Source organism: Sceloporus occidentalis, unplaced genomic scaffold (genome assembly GCF_023333645.1).
Source record: "Sceloporus occidentalis isolate IW3139 unplaced genomic scaffold, rSceOcc1.0.p SCAF_2, whole genome shotgun sequence".
Classification (NCBI taxonomy): Eukaryota; Metazoa; Chordata; class Lepidosauria; order Squamata; family Phrynosomatidae; genus Sceloporus; species Sceloporus occidentalis.
In genome coordinates, this window is record NW_028316982.1 from 238,944,669 (window position 1) to 238,959,568 (window position 14,900).

A 14,900-nucleotide genomic window follows, 5' to 3' on the forward strand; every position below is an offset into this window, starting at 1 on the left:
AACAAAAAGAAAAATGAAGAAACATTCCTTATTGTAAAATTTTATTTTTAATACACAAAAGTGTATAGGGATTTTTAAGGAAACACACAAAATCCTATAACATGCAACTTGTAAAACATTTGGAGGGAGATACTGCATCTATATGTGTGGAGTGTAATGCCATATCTGCACAGTTGTGCTGGGCTGATACTTTGGTCTATGAAGAGGGCAGATTCCAAGTGTACATCACATTCCCATGGCCATATAATAGCTTGGAGGAGGGTGTGGGATGCCTGGTCAGCATTTGGCTGCACATCTGAAGCAGGAAGAAGTAGCAACTGTTGCCCTCCTAGATGCTCAGCAAAATACACTGCAGAAACTGCCCAGACACCTAGTGCCTTTCCCCAACCACTAAATGCCATCATTTTCCTCCAGCTGCTAAATAGCTGTAGGGGTGGAGGGGAAAAACATTGAAGAGGATTATCTCTGCCCCCTTGATATACTTTTCCAATAGTAATTGCAATAACAAGTACAGGAGCCCTGGTGGCACAGTGGTTAAATGCCTGTACTGCAGCCATTCACTCAAAACCACAAGGTTGCGAGTTCAAGACCAGCAAAAGGGCCCAAGCTTGACTCAGGCTTGCATCCTTCCGAGGTCGCTAAAATGAGTACCCAGACTGTTGGGGGCAAATTAGCTTACTTGCTAATTAGCTTACTTGCTGTTCACCGCTATGATCTTTGGAATAGCGGTATATAAATAAAACAAATTATTATTATTATTATTATTATTATTATTATTACATTTCTATACCACTTATCAGCACGCTTAAGTACTCCCTAAGCAGTTTACAACGTATAAGCTAATTGCTCCCAACAAGCTGGGTACTCATTTTAGCGACCTCAGAAGGATGCCAGGCTGAGTTGACCCTGAGCCCCTGGCTGGTACTGAACTCACAACTTTGTGGTTTGTGAATGAGTGGCTGCAGTACAGGCATTTAATCAGTGCACCACAAGGCTCATTTACAACTGTTTGCATAGGGAGCTTACATGTGTTAGACATCACAAAAATTCTGGTCCCTGAGTTTAATAATCCACATTTCCTCTCAGCACACATACACTTGCAAAGTGCTTTGCTCTCTTTTTTAGCCCCATGTTAAAAATATTTTTTGCTCAAGCTTTTAATATAAGACTGTTGCACAGAATATTATGCAGACACTACTCTGTGCTGAGTTGGCTTAATTTTTTTTATCATTACTATGCATTGTTTTAATCTGTCAAGACCTATCTTGAAGATTATTCAATCAAATGACAGGGTATAACATCCTGAAAAAAAGTAAGAAAGTAAAACCACTGAAGTGAAAGGATAGTGGTCTGATACTTAACAATACTTTGAGATGAGTCCAGTTCAGAATTTGGGGTGTGTAGGGGGCTTAGCAAGGTGCCTTCAATGGACTCCTCTTGGAAGAGACTAGTCACATGCCCTTTGAATTCTCTCATGCTTCCCTTGACTGTCTGATATCTACACAAAGGATGACTCTTTGGGGGCAATGGGCTCTAGCCCCAGAAGAAAGACCAGAGCTTGGAAAAGATAAGTTTTAGACTACAAAATCCCAGGATCTCTAGCCAATATGGCCACAGGATGGGATTTTTGTAATCCCAAGAAGTAACATTTCTAAGCTGTAGTCTTGAGAGTTTAGTGAAGGCTTCACCAGAGGGCTCTCATTTGTGGAACATAAACATTATGATATACAAAATCACACTGTCTGTCTGTCCATCTCAGTATGGTTTTCTCTTCTGTAAGGATTCTTTCAAAACTCATAAACTGGACTTTCCTATTACCAAAAGTTTTTAAACTGTAGAAATAATTTGAAGTTGGAACCTTGTGCATGCAAAATGGCCTATGGTTCTTCTCAATGCAACTCTCTATAAGCACCCTAGAGCAGGGTGGAGAATGTTGGTCTTTCCTGAGGTCACAATTGGGCCTTCTGGTCTCCTCTAAATGGCCACATGCCTTTTCCATGACATAATGATCAGATATTTTCCCAGCATCTTACTGGGTTTTGCTTTCCAGTTTTAAAAATAAGAATATAACTTAGTGGTAACCGAGGCGCGTTACAGACCGCCAAAAAGCAGCAGCCTGCACCCACCCCTTTCCCTGCCGGATCGGCGCCTCAGTGGCCAGAGCGGCAGCCACTGAGGCCCCAATCCGCCGCATTCCAGGCCACAGAGAAGTGGCAAAAGGCCACTTCCCCAAGGCCTGGAAAGGGGTTTCCTTGGGGCTTCAAGCCCCAATGACACCCCGCGGTGGCGGGGAGGAGGAGAAAGGGGCCGCTTGGCCCCTTTCTCCTCTGCGTCGCTGGGCACAGTCATCTAAAGGCTGCGCCAGCGATGCAAGACCAGGAAGGAGCTCCGTTTCGGAGCTCCTTCCTGCGCCGACGAAAGGGCGCACTAAGCACCCTCACGCGGCGCGACGGTGTCACATCCGCACCACCTCGTTTGGAGACGGCGCGTTCGTGACACCATCATGGCAGCCCCCATGTAGATGGGACGCCACCATCTTGTACGTCCTCAGGACGTATTAGGTTTGGGGGCGTCAAGAAGAGGCGCCCCTTTTTAAACCTAGGATGTCCTGAGGACGTCCCTTATGGTGGTCTGTAACATGCCTAAGTAAGCCACAGGAACTTTAAGCAAAGCTATTGATACATTTTGGTCCACCCCTTTGCCTTTGGCCCCACTGGCCACTGGAAACTGACCCACTGAAATTGAATTTTCAGTCACCTTGGGTTGAAAAAAGTCCCCCAACCTTGGCTTGGAAGAAGTGTGGGATATAAACCTTGGAGGAAGAGGAAGAAATAACAAAAACATACATAAGACATCTTTTCCCCATTTTATATGAATAAAAGTTTTATTGAATTTTTTTTTTAGACAATTAGAAAGAACAAAGAGGAGAGCAAACAGTCTCATGAACAGTAGAACCAGAAAGAGCTTTCTGAGCACTGGAGTGCAGGCTGCTGCAGGCAGCATCCCTTGGAAATGTCCCTTACATCTCTCATTGTTATAAAAGCAGAGAGAGATGTGTGTGTGTTTGTGTGTGTATGTGTGTGTGTGTGTGTAATTTTCTCTCTCTCTATTTTTGCATGATGTTTTTTAAAAGCCACTCTTCCTATCCCCAACCTCCGGGTACTGAAAAGGAAAAAACAAAAAAAGAATAAACGGCAGTGAGCACATGAGGAGAGAGAGAGACTGCTCCCTGGGAAAGGTATATAAATATGGCAGCCATCTGTCTGCCTGGTGTGCTCAAAAGTCAATGAACCAAGTTGTGTTTGTGGTGTGTGTCTGTGTGTGGGGAGGGTCTCAGAGGGGGAGGGTCAGGAAAGAGAGCACTGCTTATTTGTTTTAAAGCAAAGAAGGCACAGAATTTCAGCTATGCTTCAACCCCAGTGCAACCTGAATGTATCTCTCTGCAGTGGTGGCACGGGGGGGGGGGGGGCATAGAAAGTGCACAGCCCAGGGCAGAGAGCATTCTTTAATGACCTCTCTGTGCCCATGTGCATGTATGGGATGGGGGGAGAAAGTCAGGGCAAGGCAGAGTGGAAGCGGAAGAGCAGTACAGGTTGATTTCTAGGAACCCCATTTCCAGTGCATGTCTAAAGGTAGAGGGCATGGCTGTGAAACAAGTCGCCCCCTTTCATAGTGCTGGGGTTAGATCGGAGGATGTGTTTTGTCAGTGCAGAGAAGAAAATCCTGTTAGGAGCTTCCAAGGGGAGTGTTTCCCTTTAAGGAGATCAGTGTGTCAGCATTACAAATGAGGCAGGTGTAGAGAGTGGGACTCAGTGAGGTGTCCCTTGGCTCTGCCTCCTCGAGGTATTAGGAAATGACACCCCCCCCCATTGCTCCAAGTTCCCTCTTGGACATGAAAGACCCTTGGTGGTGGTGGGGTTTTTTGTTCAGTTTCCCTCCCCTCTAAATGCTCAGATTTGAGTTAAGGCTATTGAAATTGCAAGAGTAAAACCTGTGAAGCCATGTAGGCAAGTGAGATGGGGAGGGAAGCACTGGGGCCTCTTGCTAACCTGCCCCAGTAGGGTGTCCCTCAGCACTAGCCACATGGCAAGGAGGGAAAGTTTGCCAGCATAGCCCTGAGCCATACTTTTGCTTCTCCTTGTTCTCTTGCTCTCTCCTGTTCCCTCCCCCAGTACTATAACAAGCTTCAAAATACCCAGAGAAGGGAAGGTTAAATTTGATGCCTCAAATGCATGAATGTTCAACCATCAGCCTGACCATGCTGGCCAGCCCCAAACAGCCTTATAGGGGGACTCTGCCATGCAATCGCCAAAGCTTGGAAGCCAAGCTTTTTGACAAATGTTAAGCCACACGCCCAGAAAACACACAGCAGCTCTTGGAAGCAAATGGAGGCTTCAGCTTTCCAACCCCACCACCCCATTCCCAGCACCATTCCCTCCCCAAACTCCTCCTCCTCCCAACAACAGCAAACAGCAGAAGCACATTCTGGCACCAAGCAGCTTGTTGGAGAGCAATGCTGGGGGCAAGGGAGGGCAACAGTTTCCATGAAGGTGACAGGATGTAGGAAGAATCTGAAAAAGCCAGTGTAGGGGGAGAACAATCAGTGTGGGAACAGGTGTGAAGCAGGAAGAGAGGAAAGAGGGATGGGGAAAAAGAATCACATAAGAAAGTATAACCCTCAAGTCAATTCTTAACCCAACCCCACCCGTCTAGCCTTAGCCTGGCTCATGATTCTTTCTCTGCCTTCTTTGAGTCAACGTCTTGCCCAGTTTCACTATTCCTTCTGAGCCAAGCCATCCCTTTGCCAGTCTCAAGGCTGTTGAGTTCTTCTTTCTCACAGCCCATCCATCAACCGTTGGGCTCTTCAAACTCCCACCTCACTGGCTGTCTTCATGGACACACCACCACCACCACCAATTCCATGGTCAGTAGAGCTTAGAAACCAAGTATGGCATCATCCCCTGTGACACCTTGTGTGGCCCTCTGTTGGCCTTGGCACATTCAGCCACAGCTGAGGAGCCCCCTGAGATCATGAGGGTGGGGAAGCAAGGGAGGGACTGTCACACCATTGAGATTTAGTTGAGTGGGATGGGGGAGAGCACAGAGGAGAGGCTTGTTCTTCCCCTTCAACTCAACACTGTAGGGAGGAAGAGCAGGGTCTCTTGTTTTGTCCAGGTCTTCACCCCCACTCAGTGCAACAGGTTCTCATTTGCTTTAGAACCATGGTCACTCCCTACACCAAAGAGCCAGCTCGGCTTTGCGCGGGAACCATAACAGGCACAGCACCTATTCTTTCTAGCGTTGCCTGGCTTACAGCATAAGAGCGTGTGTGCTGGGGTCTTGGCTTCCGGCTCACTGAGCCATTGCTCCTGGCCATCTCCTGAGGAGAAGGGGCTGTATTGGTTGTCACCACCAATGTCTTGGGTGGAGGGGGAGCTGGGTGGCCTCCATTGGCATAGACAGGACGGGTGTTGGTGCTTCCAGAGCGGGAGAAGGATTGGCGTGCATCATTGTTGAGACGAGTAAAGGAGTCTGTTGCATGGTTTGCTTTGGGATCATTCCAGTACCGGCTGTTGTAGGTGTTGGATGAAGTGAGAGTGTCATTCTCTGATGAGGAAGCATCACCATGGAAAGCCTTTGTAGAAGAAGAGCATTTAGGTGGAAGATCATCTTCCCTAAGGATACAGGAGTTTATTATGAGGATTATTAGGAACATATTGATAGCACATTTTGCCCCCTCTTGCAACATCCTCATCCCCAACATTAAAAACAAAAACAAAATACTCCCATGTTTTGGTGGGAACATAAGCAGAGAAAGCAAAGAGCTATGAGAACATAAGCCACAAAATTCCCTTCTTCCCTCCAAAATTTGGTTTTGATTAAGGATCAATTCTTGTATTAGCAGATGAGGCTAACAGAGTCAAACAGAGGCTGGATAGTCACCTGTCAGGAGTGCTTTTTGTATTCCTGCATGGCATAGGGGGTTGGACTAGATGGTTCTTACCACCTCTTCCAGCTCCATGATTCTAAGTGGCAACTTGTGGCTCCCATGTCAGTGGTACTTTGAATCTACTCTAGATTTAGCCTATACTTGCTATCCAAGGTGCTGAACTTGATCCCCTGAATAAATTCAACACCCTCGGTAACTCCTTCAAAGTTCAGATTAGATTCACAGCCCTACCTACATAGAAGCCACCATCTGACAATGATTTTGTTAATATGTCATAGCTCATAATGTCTGAAGAGAGGCATTATGCGTTAGGCTAGCATTGTTATTTATTTATTTGTGGGTGAAGTCTTATGCCCACACCAGCTTAAGCCACATCACTGCCTACAATATAAAAATGAAACATGAGATTCCTATATAATATAGCCCAGTTTTGAAAAGAATACAGGAACATTCCTTGCAGCTCATCCAGCATGGCATTTATCTTCTGCCTTCAAAAACCTGAGCTGCAATTGTTTCATTTGAAAGGAAGGGGGCAGACAAGGGACTTCCCAAAGGCCAAACCTTATCTCATTGGGGATCTCCTCCTCTTCTTCCTCCTTGTGTTTGTTCTTCCAGTAAAAGAGTGTCACAGCCACCAAGACAATGCAGACAATGAGCACCAGTGCCCCTGCAGCAGCAGCTCCAGCAATTAGGCCAATGCTCCGGGGGTGAGCTATGTGGGACACAGAATACATGATAAGTCTAAATGGGGAGAAGATCTCAGGCAAGTTCAAAGACTTTCAGCATAGAGAGACCAGTGCTATTATGGAGTTTGCTATCTCATGTATGATCTATACCTAGTGCTCCATCATTCCAGTCCAAGGGCTTCAGGAAACAGCTAAGAGATTTTTTTCCCCAGATAGGAAGCATGATTTTTTGGTTAGAGTACAGCCCTGGCTTTTTCCAAAATGAACCATAGACCTCAGGCGTACTTAGGGATAACCATTCTCACAGAACTGTTCCTGTGCTATATCTTCAGAGAAGGGTAACATAGAAGCCTAGTGCAGCTTCCCAGGATGTGATCTAGGATTGCAATGCATTCATGTATCTTTACATGCCCAAAATCTGGGTTGGGGGCATGGTGCAGAAGATCCCTATTTCTTTACCACCCTGCTGCAGCCTGATTCTTCATCCTTCACCTTCCTCTTGGAAATGTTGTTAACTACAAAAAAAAAAAGTATGTACACACAAAGGGTGCCTGTATATACCCCTCTCTGTGGCTGATAAAAGCTCCACGGTGGAGACTTGGACTGAAGACACAGGACAGGGACAACACTTCACTTACACAAGATCCAAAGCATAGTTCAGATGATTTTAGGAGAGGAAAAATTGATATGGAGAGATGCACACATGGATTACCCATGTAATGTACAGTTCAGATTGGAGCTCTTGATGCAAAGGGGAAAATGAGAACCATCACTGCACTGAGGATCTCCAATTAACTATAAAATGACCCCAAAGCTACATGCAAAGCAACAGGTCCAAAAATGCAGTTTTACAGAGCTTTTCATAGCAAAATTAAAAGGTCTAGCTCATCTTTTTTTGTAATTCACTTTATTTTGCATTCTTGGGTTCCAATAAATAACCAAATGCTTCCAACTTTTGTGTGTGTGTGTGTGTGTGTGTGTGTGTGTGTGATTTTATACACATATGGAATCGGTTGAGAATTCTCAGAATCCCCACTGGCCATGCTGGGAGATTCTAGAAGTTGTCACTGAAAATGGTTTTTCCCAACTCTGGTGCAGAGATGCTGACTCCATAACAGAAGAATACTACTCTATTTCTCATATTTGCTAAACCTCATTGTCTCAGGTGAGACACCAAGATTTCATTCATTGTGGGATGAGTGAACCCAGTGAGGAAGGTCATCTAGGACTTGCAGATCTTACTACAATCAGTAGTAAGATCTGATGAGAGCTCATATCTTACAATAGAACAGAAACTGGGACAACAGAGACAAATATCTAATGCTTCCTTTGCCCCCTTTTTTGTGTAATGGATAAACTGATAACTAAGGGGAGGCAGGGAGGCAATATACTGCTCTTGGAGGGCATTCAATTCTTTTTCCCCATCCCATTTCTGTGTCTACACCTAACAGACAGTAAATTTGACTGAGCTGTAAAAGACAACCAACTCTAAGTTCTTCACTGTAAATGACTTACGTGCAATTACTTGAACTTCAAGGGAGCAAGTGCTGCTGCCAATGACATTAGAGGCCACACACTGGTAACGTCCGGAAGACACAGTGCTAATATTGCGCAGAACAACAGTACCCTGAACTTGGTCTACATGGGAAAGAAGGAGGGGAAAAATCTAAATTAAATGAGAATTTGGAGGAAGGGAAGGCAATCATTCCATAAAAACCCTGAAATGGCAAATCCAGGAAATGATAAATTCTATTGCAAGACTCTTAAGAGATAAATGAGAAGATAACCTTCAGATGAAAGCATCAGACACTGATAAGATTAGGGTCTAAGCAGCTTAAACTGGACATTTTCTTCTCAAAGATTATTATTTTTATGTATGTAAAAGCTTAGGACCAAGTGAACAAAGCAAGAAAACTAGCAAGGGCCACCAGTAATTTAACTGTCAATTTAACAAGGACCTAGAGCACAATTGTCACTTGTTTAGCATTTTGGGTATAAGGAGTCACTGGTACATTGGATTTAGGACAATGGAGGCCAACTGTAAACAGCGTGGGTACCAATAACTCCCAGAGGGCTGCAACAGCAAGCCTGAAGATATTGGAAGTGACATCATATTTAAAACTATTTCAAAACTGGCCAATATCCAGTTGTTGCTGCTTTTTGCCCTTTTCCACATTTAGGGAGTATGCTACTACATCACATTCAAACCACTATAGCACACTCTCTTTTTGGCTCTCTTGTTGATGCACTACTGTCATCTCTGGAACAACATAGAATGTGGCACATAAGTTTAAAGAAGCAACCTGTTCCTTGTTAATATCATTTTCTGCTTAAACAGTGAGATTAATAGCCCTCATTTACTCATTTATCATTTTGAAGGAGTCATCTGACTACTGCTTGGAGATTTTTGTTTCGTATTTTGTGCTTGACTGCTGCTGCTGCTGCTGTTTTGCTTTTTTAAAAAAAGTTTCATGATTTCATGATTGGTTTGTTAAAAAGTTTGAATTTTTCTTTTAAAAAATTTAGACATAAATTTAATAATTAATTGCATGCACATTCCTAGCTGAACCTAAGTGGTAGGGATTGATTATCTTCCCTTTCTTCCCCAAAGCAAATCCCCACTTTCAAGATTTTTCAAGGAGAGGTTCATATGTGGATGTGGATAGTTTTGCCCCAGAAACCCCCATACCCCACCTTTCGATATTTTCACAGGTGAAGGGTATAAACAATCAGGGAAAGTTGAGAGAGAGCACAAGAGGCACTGCCCTTACTCAGAATTACTCGTGTAGCATTATAATGTAGCTAAACCATATTGACTACATGGTAGTCAATATGATTCCATGATTGACTGGTATCACTGCCTGTGGAAAGGAAATTATGCTGCTGAGAAATCACATATTTTTAAACAGCTATTGGGTAGGGCAATGTAGTGTATGTGGCAAACTGTTTCAATACATTTTAGTGCTAGGAACATTCAGGAAAGCCCTAGAACACAGGACTGTATCTAAAGAATGCAGGAATAGATGAAAGTTGACTTTGAGCAACACAGTACATGGATCAGCTAAAGGTTTTGCCATATGATTTTTCAAATCATATTTTTTTCAGCACAAGTTAGTATTTCAGCAGCAGCAGCAGCACCATCATCAGAAACCTCTGCCCAGTACAATATAAACTCAAACTGAAAAATCAAAACATGGCTGTTATATTTACATCACTACTTCATCTGGTACTGGTCTGACAACAGCTATAGTAAAGCAAGAGACAATAGACTAATGATTAGTCAACTCAAAAACTAAGAGCTCTGATGGATATGTAAGATAAGGCTGGCTCACCTGTACCACCGTCTTGCAAGCCAACTATGGCACAGAGTCAAAGAGACGCTTGGGCCTACTTCACTTGGAATGAAGTACTATAGAGACAGAACTACAGTACAGGGAACTTGCAATGGCAACATGTCATGCTTTGCACTTGATTTCTGGCAAATTTGTTGGAAACCTTGGCCACTGCTATACAAAGGAGAGTTTAATAAAAATTTTAAAAATAATACTGTACTATAATTGGAAATACCACTAGAGGGCACCCTACACTCTATAGGCTCCAATGTCTTCATTCTATCAAGCATAGTATTTTTCTCCAGTTTTTTTTTTTTTTTTTTTTTTTTTTTTTTTTTTTTGGCTTTATAGTATCATTACACATACACAAGTCCTCTTCTACCACATTCTTGTGGGCTGGAATTGACCCTGGGTTCTCAAAGGCAGTATACACCAACAGAAAACTAGAAGGGAAAAAAGCTCCAAGCAGATAATCAAAAAAAGCGTTAACACTATTGAATTGTGTTAACTGAATAGTATTGAATACCAGAAGCAACATAGGGGATAGAAAACAGTAGACGCCTACAGAAAAGCAATATAACAGAGTATCACAACTTTATCAGGCTACATGTAAGCAAATGACAACTGTACAGATATTACAAACAGCAAATAAATAAATGGAAACTTTAAATTGTTTTAACAAAGTGTCAAAGAGCCAGTATGTGATTCATAGCAACAAAAACCTATGGGCAGTAGAATAAGACCATGTGCAACACTTGTAAGGATAAAGGCATTCAGATAACATTATAAAACAAGAACAGCTTCAGTACTGATGAAGAGTCCTATAATCAGGTAAGAAAGTTTACAATGAAAGCTAATACTATGTTTGTTATTTTTTTTGAAACAATGTATGGCTTCCATTTGTTTGTTTGGTGTTTGCAGTATCTAATCTATATAGTTGTCATTTGCATACATGTGGCCTTATAAATTGTGATACTTTGCTGTACTGCATGGCCTATAGGCTTCTGATGTTTTGTATGTCCAGTATTTCTTATAATAGTATTCATTATCCCGTTAGCACTTTTTTATGAGCTCTTGGAGTTTTCTTCCCCCTCTGGGGCTTCTCTTGTTTGGAGACACCCCCCCCCCCCTTTCCTGGTTGTTTGTGAGTCTCGAATACAGTGTAGCATAAGCTCTGACATTTTGGCAAGGATTTCTGCCATCTCAGAATTGCCTAGCAAAGTACAGAGTGGATCAGCACCAAACGGCTGGCCACCAGGCAAGAAACTGGCTACAGCAGCTTTGAATACAAAGATGATGTGGAATAACTGTGATCTACGTTGGTGCAAAGATTACCCACACCAATGAAATCACAACTCTTCCAGATATTTAAGGTAAGGTATCGTGACAACAATATTAAATGCTTTCCTCCTCTGCATGACCTTCTTGGATTTGATTTGGTGTTTTCATTCAATATTACGGAACTGGACAGCAGTTTGGAGTACACAACATTTGATGTAACATCACTGTCAGTGGGACAAGAAATTGAACAAAACAATCAGGTAAAACAAGAATTCAATGCTCACCTTGTGTGGCTGTTGGAGGCAGCTTGGGCGCACTGTCTAATCTTTCCCAGTAGTAGGTTGGCCGAGGAATGCCCTCTTCTGAATTGCAAGTTAATGTGATGTCGCTGCCAATGTTTAAAGAGCCCTGAATTCTGCAGACCGGGGCAGAGGGAGGAACTGCAAAATGACAGCAAATGGCAAAATGACAGACAAGTTAGGATTTATGGCTAAAGATGGTGCATTTTCTTCTGTCTTCCACATTCTTGTGGACTGTAAGCCACAAGGAATTATCCCCCTCCCCTAAGTAAAAAAAGTTGAGAAAAGAAAAGATACAGATGGTTTAAGATTACTCAGGAAGCAACAGGCGGGGTCACCTGCTAAGGCATTTGTAGCTAGTGAACAAGTTTTGTCATAATGGCTGGCATAATTGTGGCCATTTTCGATTAGGGCCCTCTACAGGGAAGAACAACATCTGCAGCTCCCCGCCAGCTAACACAATAAAGATATCATTAAAACTCCTTTGCTTCCAGCCAAATTCTGTTATCTGGATGAGGATGGGAGGTTTAATGTTATTCCCTATGCAGAAAGATGGCATCAGTAGTGGGAAAAGTAGGTACTATATCTTTGGTAGCACAAATATAACAATGGTGAGGGAAGTTAGAGAAGATAAAAATGGACGATACAGACACACTTCTTCATTTCTTTTATATAACAGTTTCCCACTTGTGTATTGCTCTACAAGTACTACGGTTGCGATCTGTAGTGTAATTACTGGGGAGCTGGAGCTCCAGATTCTGGAAGTTTCTCTATAGTTGCAATATGAGGAAAGATCAGAGTTGAAAAAGCTCTTATTTGGAGTACCACTCCCAGAATCCCTAAGTATACTTGGCCACTGGGGATCCTGGGATTTGCAGGCCAAAAAGTAACTTTTCCAAGTTCCATGATAAAAGAAGCTTTATTCAGGCTTTATTCACATTGCTTTCTTCAACAAAGAAGCAGAGGCACCTAACCCTGCACAATTCCATTACTCACAGGACCAGGAACGTATTTTCTGTTCATGTGGAAGCTTTACATTTAGCAAGAATCATGGAAAAATCAAGGCTCTTGCTTACATAGCAATAGCAATAGCAGCTTTGTTTACACAGTCAGCCCTTCTTATACACTGATTTTTTATACATGGATTGAAGCATCCACAGTTTGAAAATGTTCAAAAAAGTACAAATTTCAAATATCAAACCTTAAATTTCCATTTTTTATAAGGGACACCATTTTGCTATGTCACTATATTTAATGGGACTTGAGCATCCACAGATTTTGTTATCCATGGGGGATCTTGGAACCAAACCCCAGTGTATAACAAGGGTCCACTGTATACTGCTTCATACCATACTAAGCAGTCTCTAAGCGGTTTACAAGCCATTTGCCTCCAAGAAGTTGGGTACTCATTTTAGCAACCTGGGAAGGATGCAAGGCTGAGTCGACTCTGAGCCCCTGGCTGGGACTGAACTCACAACCTTGTGGTTGTACCTTGTATTCTGCAGAGGGAGGAACTATAAATGACAGCAAATGGCAAAGTGACAAACAAGTTAGGATTTATGCCTAAGGATGGTGCATTTTCCCCTGTCTTCCACATTCTTGTGGACTGTAAGCCACAAAGGATGATTCCCCCCACCCCAAGTAAAAGGGTCTTGGATTCTATATCAGAGCCTTCATTCTCAGATTCAGAGTCCATCCCAAGATCATGGAGGCAGGGCATGACAGCAGCTGAAAGGTTTCATTGGCAGAAAAGTCCCTTAATGTAATGGGCTGAGTGAAAAGTTCTAAATAGCAGCTGCACATTTCTTGTTGTTAACTGCCTTGTTGTTATTCATGTTCCTTTTGTCAACACAGGGAGAGGGTTTGTGGTCTGTGAATGAGTGAGTGAGTGGCTGCAGTACTGCCATTTGACCACTGAGCCACCAGGAGTCCATGCAAACAGGGACCTCTCCTCTTCTGACATGTCATTTTCTATGGGAGGAAAGGTCGTCATTGGTGTTCCCCTCTCGCAACAGCCCAGAGAACAGAATACTCCTCTCTCCTTAAAATGTCTGGGATGCTGAGTCTTCTGGTTGATTTCCCAAGGATAAAACAGGACAGCACCTGATGAAGCTGTTGTGATGTCTCAGAATGCCTACAAACATTTGAAGCTCCTAAGGAAAGGTAATTCAAAACGGGGGAAATATGTAAATAGTCTAATTTCCATGAGAAAAGTGAAAGTTGTTTGGGAAGATGGGGGTAGATACCTTTCAGGAACAGGAGGCGCTATCTGAACAGATACAGAAATGAAGGGTGAGAAGACTAAGTTGAAAGAGGGTATGAAGCAGAGGGACAAAAAAATCTAAGGGCATAGTCACTGAAAGAAAGAGGCAGTAAAGGCAAAGAACATGACAGCTTGTTAACTGCTGTCAACTAGCTGACAGCTAACCAAGGGATGGGAAAGTAGAGGAAAAGGGCTTGAAGCAATTGAGGGGGAAATTATGGATGTGGCATGTGGTCTCAGAAAAAAGAAACAGTATTAAAAAATAATGAATCCATCCTTAGTTTGATTTTCCAAATTACTGTCTTTCAAGGCAGCTTACAGAGTAAAAAGATACAGCACATGTATTAATGCAATTATAGGAAATAACAGTATAATTATTATAATACATATATATTATTTTATGCATGAGTGCACATTTATGCAGAATTACATATAATATGTATGTATACGATGTGTATATTTTAAAATATAAGAAAATGCTCCTTTGTGATTAGCATTTGAGAGAAAGGAAGGGCAAGGCTGTGTGTGTATGTTAAATTGTGGGTTATTTTCCTTGTCATTAATACTGTGTCCTGTTAGTATCATATAGTACCAATTAGTTGATTCCCAGGGATCATTTCCAATGCCTCATGCCTTATAAGAGCTAGTTTCTCTAAGCAATTTCTCTGTACCCAGCACCTGATCCCTTTTTGTTCTGGACTGTCTAAGGTTATGAGGCTTTGTACCTTCTTCCACCTTGCTCCTCAGGTTCTGATCTGCCTTCCTTGAAATCTCACCTTCCTTCTTGATTATGGCCCTTGTCTATACTGCTCTACATTAATAGTAAGCTCCATTGGGCCTTCTCACCAGCCCCGAACTGATCATCCTTTAGGAAATGTCAGAACAGAAAAGCAAATAAACTTTGAAAATCAGGTGATTAGGAGCTGGAGGGACAAGGACACCATTTTCCCTGTTCCCTTTGCTGATACGGTTCCATTACCTAAGAAGGGACAGTGAAACAGAAGAAAACAAGTATCTCCATCCAGTTTTCAAGAAGTAATAGTTCCTTGTTTTTGTTTTCTAGCAATGACGGGCCTGGAGGAGAGCTAA

At 42.7% G+C, this 14,900-nt stretch overlaps 1 protein-coding gene across 2 annotated transcripts in view; it reads right to left on the reverse strand.

Moving 5' to 3' along the window:
- Positions 1-2,645: 2,645 nt before the first annotated feature.
- IGSF11 (immunoglobulin superfamily member 11) overlaps positions 2,646-14,900 on the reverse strand; it is a 282,934-nt gene continuing 270,679 nt past the window's right edge. For both annotated transcript variants that reach the window (XM_089512482.1, XM_089512483.1), the window contains exons 4-7: positions 11,534-11,689; positions 8,152-8,274; positions 6,512-6,662; positions 2,646-5,675 (exon numbers count right to left, since the gene is read on the reverse strand). In XM_089512482.1, coding sequence (XP_089368608.1) covers positions 5,234-5,675; positions 6,512-6,662; positions 8,152-8,274; positions 11,534-11,689 — 872 coding nt within the window. In that variant the 3' untranslated portion in view covers positions 2,646-5,233. The remainder of the gene's footprint in view (positions 5,676-6,511; positions 6,663-8,151; positions 8,275-11,533; positions 11,690-14,900) is intronic.